Source organism: Lygodium microphyllum, chromosome 21 (assembly GCF_053477565.2).
Source record: "Lygodium microphyllum isolate KBCC chromosome 21, Lygodium_microphyllum_v1.1.10, whole genome shotgun sequence".
Lineage (NCBI taxonomy): Eukaryota > Viridiplantae > Streptophyta > Polypodiopsida > Schizaeales > Lygodiaceae > Lygodium > Lygodium microphyllum.
In genome coordinates this window covers 129,872,113-129,882,130 of record NC_141155.1, presented here as the reverse complement: position 1 = coordinate 129,882,130, position 10,018 = coordinate 129,872,113, and the positions used below count along the sequence as shown (strand labels likewise).

At 43.2% G+C, this 10,018-nt stretch overlaps 1 protein-coding gene across 2 annotated transcripts; it reads right to left on the bottom strand.

Annotated features, from left to right (window-relative positions):
- Positions 1 to 3,138: 3,138 nt before the first annotated feature.
- Positions 3,139 to 7,615, bottom strand: LOC148018545 (laccase-4-like). 2 transcript variants are annotated; one of them, XM_087661476.1, is made up of 8 exons: positions 7,348 to 7,615; positions 7,078 to 7,229; positions 6,288 to 6,535; positions 6,079 to 6,207; positions 5,235 to 5,890; positions 4,298 to 4,447; positions 3,943 to 4,153; positions 3,139 to 3,389 (listed from the first exon to the last, which is right to left on the bottom strand). In XM_087661476.1, exons 1-8 carry the CDS (start codon positions 7,465 to 7,467, stop codon positions 3,259 to 3,261), a joined length of 1,797 nt encoding a protein of 598 aa, XP_087517602.1. In that variant the 5' UTR covers positions 7,468 to 7,615; the 3' UTR covers positions 3,139 to 3,258. The 2 variants fall into 2 exon arrangements, with proteins under 2 accessions (XP_087517602.1, XP_087517603.1); XM_087661477.1 differs by lacking the exon at positions 3,943 to 4,153.
- Between the last annotated feature and the right edge of the window lie 2,403 nt (positions 7,616 to 10,018).

Here is a 10,018-nt window from a genome sequence, read left to right as displayed (position 1 = left end):
CCCGTCAACTTCCGATAGGAGAAGATGGAGAGCTTCTCAACCTTGTCAACCTTGTCAACTTCCGATAGGAGAAGATGGAGAGCTTCTCCACCTCACGGTCCCTCACACTCACACACTCACTCCCTCACACTCTCACACTCCCTCTCTCAAGCACAAGCTCAAGCAAGCAAGAACAAGAAGAGAAGAAGAAGAAGAGAGCCACTTTTTGCCAACACAAGAATGAGCTTCTCATTCACTTTTCAACTTTATATACAAAACCCTAAATCCCTTTTGGGCAGTCATCCCCTTTTCCCCTTTTTTACATGGCCGGGCTAGGCCCTTTTTCCCATTGTCCTTCTATCTTCCTGGGTTCCTTTCCACTGCCAGTCTACATTTACAAATTGCATGGGTGAGAGCCCGGCGCTCCTTGAATTAAACCATGATGCGCTTGCGCTCTTTTACAAAAGTTTTGACTTGCGCTTTTCCTTGTGCGCCTTTGTCTTCCGTTTCTCTTTGCCTTGGCCTTTGTCTTCGTCTTCTGTTTTAGCTTTCCGGATTTTCCACCGCCTGGCACTCTTTTACAAGATTTCAGGGTGTGCCTTTGTATTTTAAAATGCACATTTCTCCTTTTGTTTTTGCCTTGGACTTTTTAAGATTGCCCTTGAGCTTTTGGCCTTTCCTCCTCTTCTTTCTTCAGTCGGGCTACCTTTTTTCCACCTTTGCCCTACGTCTTTTTTATTTCATTTTGCTTTCTTCGTGTTGGGGTTAACACACACACACACACACACACACACACACACACACTCTCTCTCTCTCTCTCTCTCTCTCTCATTAAATGTGAAACAAGGCATGCATAGCTTTCCATTACATGAATAGTTTATGTTTAGTAATATCTTGCTTACATTATAGAGATTTAAAATGGGTGCTGAGAACATCCACAAGCAAGACAAGCACATTAGATGAATGCAAGAAAATGCAAAAAAATGAATTTGTCCTTAATAGTAATCGTTTGTAAAAAATCATTTGAAATAATTATTTGATGTAGTTGCCCAATACAAAACCTCCAACATGAGGAAATTGGACCTCAATGAAATCTAAATCTTGCATAACCACTAACACTGTGGTAAATCCCTTGGCAGTAAAGTTTGGGAGGGTCATTAAGGGTGATGAAGATTAGGTCCATGCCTCATGATTGATGTATGTCAAGATGACAATGCACAAACCAAACATGCCATTAAACAACAAATTAGTGAAGATGATGTCACACATCACAAAGTACATTATGGACAACCAAAAGAAACAAAGGTGGTGTTTTAGCTATACAAGTTGTCATAATGATCAAGCATATGAATCCTCAAATAGACACACTAGAAGTACTTGTGGAAAATCCATTGGAAAGACAAGACCACTCTCAAGGCCACCATATAATTGTAATACCTTTTAGGTATAGAAAGAGACATGTTCATGTGTGTGATTATATGAAGTATAAATACCCCACATCCACCCCCCTTAGAAGATTATGAGATTGTTGCCACCTTGAACTTGAAGATTTTCAAAGGGCATCAAGGCTCCAGAATTAGAAACACAATGCAAAAAGCATGCCCAATTAGGCAGGTCAAACAAGAAGCCAACAAGTAGCTTGAGTAGTTGAAAGTGAGCCTAGTGATCCTATGTAATCAAGTGTTTGGTAAAAGGAATAGGCCTTCATATGAAATGGAAGTAGATCTTAGTGTTAGATTTAAAGTTTTAGTAGTATGATTTGAATTGTGCTTTGGAATCCTTATTGCACATTCATATTAGCTTCGTGGCTTGTGCATGGGCATCTTTTTAGTTTTATTTCAAGTACACTACTCGAGATGTTTGAGGCATGGAGTATTCTTCACCATGGATAGCCTATGCCTCCTCTTGAGTATTAAGCTGCATTTGCTTTAAGTCTCTCTCATGAGATACTTATTGCCATTGTTGGTGTACCTTTGGTGGAGGGGTTGAGGAGTTGTTAATGCAAGTTGAAGTCAATCAGTCAAGGGGAACTATGGTAATTGGTGCTTGAGAGGGAGGAAGCCAACAATCTCCCCTATAAATATTTGACACTCACCTTAAGGAGGAGTGATTTGTGATTAGTGTATCTTGGGTGTCCATTTGGTTTCACTTCCTCACAAGAATCCAACACTAGTTCTTGGGAGGTACTTCATGAGTCTAGTCCCTACTGTAATCAATGGCTTGAGAACCAATTCCACTTCAACATTGTGTGACCTTCTAAATGATGCATATAGTTGAAGACTATTGGATGTTCTTCTTGGAGCATTGAGCAACTCTTTCTTGGACTACCCTAGATGTTGGAGAGCTATGCCTTGTGGCAAGTTTTTCTTCATTCCATGCTTTGTATTTGAGTATTTTATTTGCTCCATCCTTAAGGCACATCTCATCTATGTGCACGAATGTGGCATCCATACTTCCCCTAGTTTCTTAACTTCTTTGTATCATTATTATCTCTTCTTACTCATAGAATTTCTCAAATATGAAGAGGGAGAGTTAGAATTATGCATGCTATTTTATAAAGTGATATTGGGGTTTCTCTAGTGAGGTGCTTGTACTTAGTCATCGTGGGTCTCATCAATGTGACTATCCTTGTGACCCTCTTAAAGTCCCCCACCCACCATTTATAACCTATATAAAATAAACCCTATTAGGCACCCATTGCCATTAATTTTGCATTATACTCATTTTTCACTAAAACTTAGTTGGAGACTAGTCACCAATATTCTTAGTGCCTCACTTTGGGGCAAGCATTGTGTGATCTCTCTATGATCTTCATGTGTTATTGAGTTGCTTTCTATTTGTTCTCATCAATTTTGTTTGTGTTTTACTTTGTCTTGTTGCTAATTGAATGCATGATCTTTTGATGCACACACACACACACACACACACACTCTCTCTCTCTCTCTCTCTCTCTCTCTCTCTCTCTCTCTCTCTCTCTCTCTCTCTCTCTCTCTCTCTCTCATTAGACATCAAACAAGGCATGTATAGCTTCCTATTGGTTGAATATGTTAGGTTTAGTGAAATCTTGCTTACATTATAGAGATTTTGAATGGGTGTAGAACATTCACAAGCAAGACAAACACATTATATGCATGTAAGACAATGCAAAAATGTCTTTGCTCCTCAAATTAACTATTTGTCAAAAATCATACAAAATAATTACTGAATGTAATTGCCTCAATACAAAATCTCCAATATGAGGAAATGTGGCCTCAACAAAATCTAAATCTTGCATAACCACTAACACTGTGGTAAATCACTGGGCGGTGGTGGTAAAGTTTGGGAAGGTCCCACACCATTAAGGGTGATGAAGACCATGTCCATGCCCCATGATTGATGTATGTCAAAATGACAATGCACAAACCATACTCCTGATCAAACCACAAAACAACACGTTAGTGAAGATGATGTCCTGCATCGCCAAGTACATTACAAGCAAATGCAATGAAGGTGGTGTTTTAGCAATACAAGTTGAAAGCGAGCCTAGTGATCCTATGTAACCAGATGTTCGGTATAAGGAATAAGCCTTCATATGACATGGAAGTAGATCTTGGTGTTAGATTTAAAGGTTTAGTAATATGATTTGAATAATGTTGTACTTAACTTATTGCACATCCCATTGTAGATTTTGGTTAAGTTATAGATTTTGAACGAGAATCTAACCGGGGCACTCCCTAAACTGCCCCCAAGGATAGCTTTGAGGGGCAACCTTAACCTAGGGAGAAGATCAGAGTTTGCAAGCTGTTTGCGGATAACTCTTCCTTGGTAAGGCTAACCCAAATAGTTTGACTATTTACCAAGCAAACCTAACCAAAAAAGTACATTAAAAACGGTAGGAATTGAGCAGAAATTTAGGCATTTTATTGAGTGGAACAAGGCAACATAGGGATAATGAAGGTTTGCGAGAGCACATTCTATGTTTACCTGGGTTCATTGCCTGCCATCGGATAGCTGCCCAGCCACCGGGGTAGATAGCTACGGTGTTGCGAGAGTGGGGGTTGACAAGGTTGAAGTTGGCTGGATCGGTCGCGGGGTTAAAGGTGCCAATGCCAGTGCCCACCACATAGAAGCTTTGGCCGTGAAGGTGGATGGGATGCGACTCAAAAAAGAGTGTGGCTGTGTTCTGGTAAACGACCTGAATTCCGAGGAGAACCATTTTAAGTGGCTCATATTCACGGATAAAGTCATGGTTTTTTAAAAAAAAGCTAGTCGTTATCATTATACGGTTAATAAACACCACCCCCCTCCATCGGGTATTGTCTCCAACAAAGTAACACACCTGAATGGAGCTGTTGAATGGGATCACCCTCACCCTTGTCCCTGGCAATGCTGCCTTGTCTGCCGGATTGACACCAGTGTAATTGTATTGGAACATTGGGACATCTGGGAAATCCCAGGTGTACACTCTGTTTATGTGGTCATAGTAGGCCTGCCATTGCATTCAATCGACTGACGGAATGAGAGATACATCTACCAAGCAGCATGCAACATACATACATATTTACATACACAACCCCACCCCCATGCACGCACCTGCATGTGTGCACACACACACACACAAATATAACATGTAAATATGTACTTTGTTGTGGGGATAAGCTAAATTCTTGGCCGATCCTCGTTTTTAAAATAAGAATTTAGGAGGAGAAGCGCCCGTGTTTCATGGGGATCCACCGGAGGACACGCGCCTTCTCAAACTTTCGGAAGGCTCATTAGCCACATTGCCATTTGCCACGGCACACGAGTGATTAGGCTAGACTTTAGATATGGCCAGACTTTTCTAAGTTCTAGGCTGAGAGAGAGAGAGAGAGAGTGTGTGTGTGTGTGTGTGTGTGCGTGCGTGTGAGGCCCTGCAGAGACATCAGAGGTGCTCCATCGTCGCCATCATCATCATCATCAGAGTGTGTGTGTGTGTGCTTGTTGGTACTGTGGGCCGCTGCAATGGAGGTGCTCCATCGTCGCCATCATCATCATCATCAGAGGTAGTCTTTGTGGCAAGTCTCTCCTAAATAGATAGATGACGCTAACCTGCGCTCGCAGTTCTCTCTCTCTCTCTCTTTCTCTCTCTCTGTCTCTGTGACTATGGGGTTCCGCATTAATCAACAGCATTCATGTTGCCCTGCAAACTCTAGTGTCAATCCTACTCCTGCTCTTCTAGTGTCCCCGGCATGATTTAAATATTTACTCGCAGTTGTCACTTGCAACACCCCGATCACCTGAATTAGGGACAGTCTTGGAGGGTTGACAAAGGTGATGTTGCTCATGGATGATCTGAAGATGGTGCCATTGGGTCCTTGGCACGAGTCGGCGGCGCTTCCTGTACTGGTGGCATTGTTGCAGGGCTGAAGGGCATATCCCACAGTGTGGAGCAGGTCGATGTCCACCGCCTTGGGCACATCATAGTAGTAGTACCCTCGAGAGAAGTTCAGCCCTCTCAGGCTCTGGGTGAAGTTCACCTGGAAGGTGGAGTCGTTGGCCAGAGGGAAGCTAGGCAAGGCCAACGAAGGGGGCGTGCTCTTGTTTGATGTGTCCGATTGCAGCAGGAACGAGGCAGGCTCTGCCCCTTTGTAATGGAGTATGGCAGTTGTGGGGGTCTGAGGAAATGGCACCATACTGATGTTTGGGGGAGAGTACACAGAAGCCGCCATGTAGTAGTTGGATACGGAGCCGTTGGCCTTTATCAGCACGTTCGTCGTCTGCCCCGGGGCTATTATGATCATGTCCGTTGGCAAGGGCTCTGTGTACTCTGCGTCCACCTCCACCACTGTCATGGTGTGGTTGGCTATGGCAAAGTAGAACTGGAAGTTCACGGCCGCATTGATTATTCGTAGAAGGTATGTCTCCCCCCGGGTCACATTGTACACCGCAGTGCCTGCAATCCATGCATAGCCCACGAAGAGTTATGCGATTGAGGGAACAGCTTGATCAAGTTCTCAATGGGATCCTGCTCATTACCATAATGCTTACTAAAACCACGACTGCTGAAGTTTACTAGCTCAAATAGATCGTAATCCATCCTCAACCTCTGCTGGCCGCAGCAGTCATACATATGCCTCTTACCTTGGGCTGAGCAGGTGTATAAGCTTCCAGGCTGCCCATTGATGGTGACGGCATCGGAGATATTGTAAGTGCCTCCCGTTGCTAAGGCTTGGGCAATAATGTCCTCCACATTTGCATTCCACCACTCACCTGAAGAACATTGACTCAAGGTGAATGCATAAAAAAGAACTGTTATAAGTGCTGTAGCGTTAATGGTGGATACATGTTACCTAGGATGAGGGGTTCCATCTCCTTGTGTGGTTTGGGGAAAGGAAAAGGTGCGTTGTGCTTGGGAAGGATGATGAAGGCACCATGGACAGTAGCTCTAAGCCAGCTGAAATGGGCATGCCAAAAGAGGGTGCCCCGCTGTCCGACGACTTGGAAGCGGTGGACATAAGAGTGGCCTGGTTGGATTGGGCATTGTGTGATATAGGCCGGCCCGTCAGCCCATGAAGACAGTACCTGCCTGACTCCATGCCTAGTAAAACACACAATCACACACTGTCACAGTCGAATGCAGAGAAAAGAGATCAGGTTCATGATTATTACGGTCTCAAAAGCCGACTCCAAAGCTGATCTTTCACCAAATGCACATTGCTACCAGAGTTAAAATCCAAATGCAGACGGACATCAGTAATAAGCTTGCAAGTGGGCACTGCAGAGATTGTGGAATTGGGGGAGCCACACAAGAAAAAACAAAAAAAGGAGTTTGTACACATTGGGTGAAAGTGAGCCAGTGGCTTTACTGCGTACTACGTAGGGTTGGATTTGATTCGCAGCTCATGTAAACTAGCCTACATTGTATGTAGTGTTTGCGTGTGCAGTTCAGAGGTGGGCAACCCATATCAGGGATATTATGCACGGTCTGCATATTATAAGAACACAACGTGCATGTGCATGTGCGCACGAGAGGATTTTTATGTTAAGGCTTCAGAGCTGGTCATCCGGTTAGCAACCCAGTCTCGCGACAAACCTCCCCGGGGGCTAATGGGGCCTGGGGATCAGTTGCGGTCGAATTACCAGTGAATAGTGGCATTGTAGGTGACCAGGTTGGTAACATTGACAACCACCTTGTCACCCTCTCTCACGTAGCTAGCTGGGCCCGGGAATTGGCCGTTCACCGAGACCAGGGACTTGGTGTGGCAGAGACGTGTGACGCTCGCAAACTGGATCTGTTCAGCAATAAACAATGGATTACCTCAACTCTACCTGTCGATTAAGGAGGAGACAGTTACATTACAACGGAGAGATCAGTAGGAGAGCTGTTGTCAAAATCAAAATGCAACGTACAGTGAAATGGAAGTATCTAGTCTTGGCAGAAGCAAGCTGGCAAGATTGATCAGAGACAAAGAGGAGGATCAAAGGGAGGATGATGAGGTGGGCAAGGCAGGGGTGCCGGTAGGATGCCATGGTTCACAGCCCGCTCTCTCTCTCTCTCTCTCTCTCTCTCTCTCTCGGAGTGGGGAATCGACTCTGACTATCCGATACTAACAGCCTCTCTATACTCCACAGGCTTCTACTCTTCTCTTCATACGCTCAAGCTCTCTCTCTCTCTTCTCCCTCTATGCTCTATTAGGCTTCTACTGGTCTCTTTATAAGCCTTTCCTTTCTAGCCTCCCAGCTGCCTTCAAGTCAAATTGTAGCTCCTGCAAGCAAGGCACTGACGTCCAAGCAGCTCACATAAATTCAATTCCTTTTCAAAATAGGAAGGTAGAATTGGCTTGCCAGCTCTCGTGATTCAATAATAATCACACGCCACTGATTGGCTGATCACTTTGATTACAATTGAAGCACCCAATCCAAGGCGAATCAATGATCTAAACACCAACGTTTATTTCTTCTTATCCACTCCAACTAGTTAGCATGGCCCCAAGGGCGCTCCTGCCTAATGGTTGGCGGCCAGCAGCTACGGTGTGAGACGATGCGTCTTTGAAATTACATTTAAGTTGCAACTTGAGTGAGTGGTGGTTGGCCCAACCTTTTCTTGTTTTGTGTTTGTTTCTTCTCTTTTTTCCCTCCCTCTTTTCCTTTCTCCCCCCCTCACTCCTGCGGGTTTCCTCTTTTGATTGCCAGAGTGCTACCTATTCCGGAGTTGTGAATGGCGAACTTCTATAGCATGGCGAGTGCTTCCGGACCGGAAGGCAAGTTTAATAAACTCGGTGAGGTGAAATGGTGTCCTTGTGAGTGGTTATGTAGACCCACAATAAGCAATAGGAGGTTTGCTATCCTAATATGGTTGTCACGCGTGGTGACCAATTCGCTAAGTATTGTGCAGACAATGTTGTTGGAGTAATCAGCTTATGGACCATAGGGCGATGAATTTTTATTAGAGCATGGCTTTCACCATTAGAGCTCGTTAAGGTCTTACATGGCACCACGATGTTGTGAAGACATCTGGTCCGGCTTTTTAAGGGTTTCAGGATGGATAAATCCAACTCGAAGAGAGATGTATCATCAACGACTAGGATTGTATAGCATGAACACCTATCGATTGAGGTTGTATGTTTGGTTTCGACCAGTAATTCATGGATGTATAGATCATGAGATGTGCTCAATTGAGTATTCTTTGAGCATGGATGGATTCTAGGGATTTCGAAGAACACATCGTCAGGGAAATTATAGATTCAGAAAGGGCCCTTTAGCTTAGGAGTCAATGAATTTCTTAAACTAGTGTATTAGAACATGGAATAATGGGAAAGGAGGTGGTTGCACATTTTATCCACTCCCTTTTCCACCATTGGCCCACAAATGTGGTTTTCATAGAAAATGAAGTGGTTTTTTGCATTTCAAAACTTGGATCCTGGGTTGACAGGTTTTGGAGGGATTTTTGAAATTGATAGAAAAATGGTTTTTTTTAATAACCCAATAGTTGACGCTCACATGCACAAAAGGAGAAGATCTTACCATGTGTAAAGGGGCCTGTTGATTTTGCATGTGGAGCAACGCCTCTTGAAAAAAGTGTTGACATGTGCTAAACTTTGAGGTGAAAATTCTAGTTCTAATTACAATCCCCCCCCAGTTCATGCATGTGGGTTTTAAACTCTCTAGACCTCAAGCTCATATTAGGCTCTTTGCCTATCACTAGGTTAAGGGCCAATCTTGTTAAGCCACCTCATAGAAATCGTTAATAATAGAATTTTGTGATTTGCTGCTCCCTTTTGATAGAAACAATCCATGATTTGTCTTCTTCATAATTGCATTGAGGCCAACTCAAGATTACAAAAAATTAGCCCTTTCCCAATCCATTCCTTACGAGGCTCTTTTCGAGTCCATGTTTCCCTTAATGGTATTTATGATGTTCGGTCATTTGACGCTCTCAAGAGTACAAGTATTTGAGATGATGATCAAAATACTCCTAGGGTTTATGAGTAGTCTCTAGGGTTAACCATAGATTCCTTCAAAATAAACATTAAACAACTTTTAGATTTTCCATCCACTATATGTACTTAAGGTTGGTTCTAATATAGGGAAGACGGCATTGATAAAGCAATAAATCCCATTCTATATCCAACACCTTCATAATGTAGAAAGATCATAAAGTCAATCTAAGGTGTGCACAAATTGATTCCTTTTCATCCAAATTCTAGAGAGTGCATGGCCTTGCAAATCTAGAGACTATAGCCATATCTAGGTGCATATCTATATTTCTAGCATGTCTATCCACCAAATCTAGATACTATAGTCATATCTAGGTGCATATCTATATTTGTAGCATGTCTATCCACCAAATCCTAATGGCACAAATTTATCAAGAGGTAATCAATGTAACTTCCACTCAAAACTCCCTTGTAATAATCAAACTGCATTACCTCAAACTACTTAATTCTACCTCGTTAGGGAAAGCTCATCTCAACCCCACAAGGATCAACCTAAAGCAAGCCTTAATCGTGACTATAGTCTCCTACCATGGTTATCTAATATTAGCTTTAGATAACTACTTTGCTATCATCTCTCAAACTTA

Coding starts and splice junctions, on each gene's coding strand:
- LOC148018545 (XM_087661476.1), bottom strand. CDS start 7,467: ATGGCATCCTACCGGCACCCCTGCCTTGCCCACCTCATCATCCTCCCT. Junction 6,536..7,077: donor TACAATGCCACTATTCACTG/GTAATTCGACCG, acceptor GTGTTTTACTAG/GCATGGAGTCAGGCAGGTAC. Junction 3,390..3,942: donor ATGGCAGGCAATGAACCCAG/GTAAACATAGAA, acceptor TGGTTTGATCAG/GAGTATGGTTTGTGCATTGT.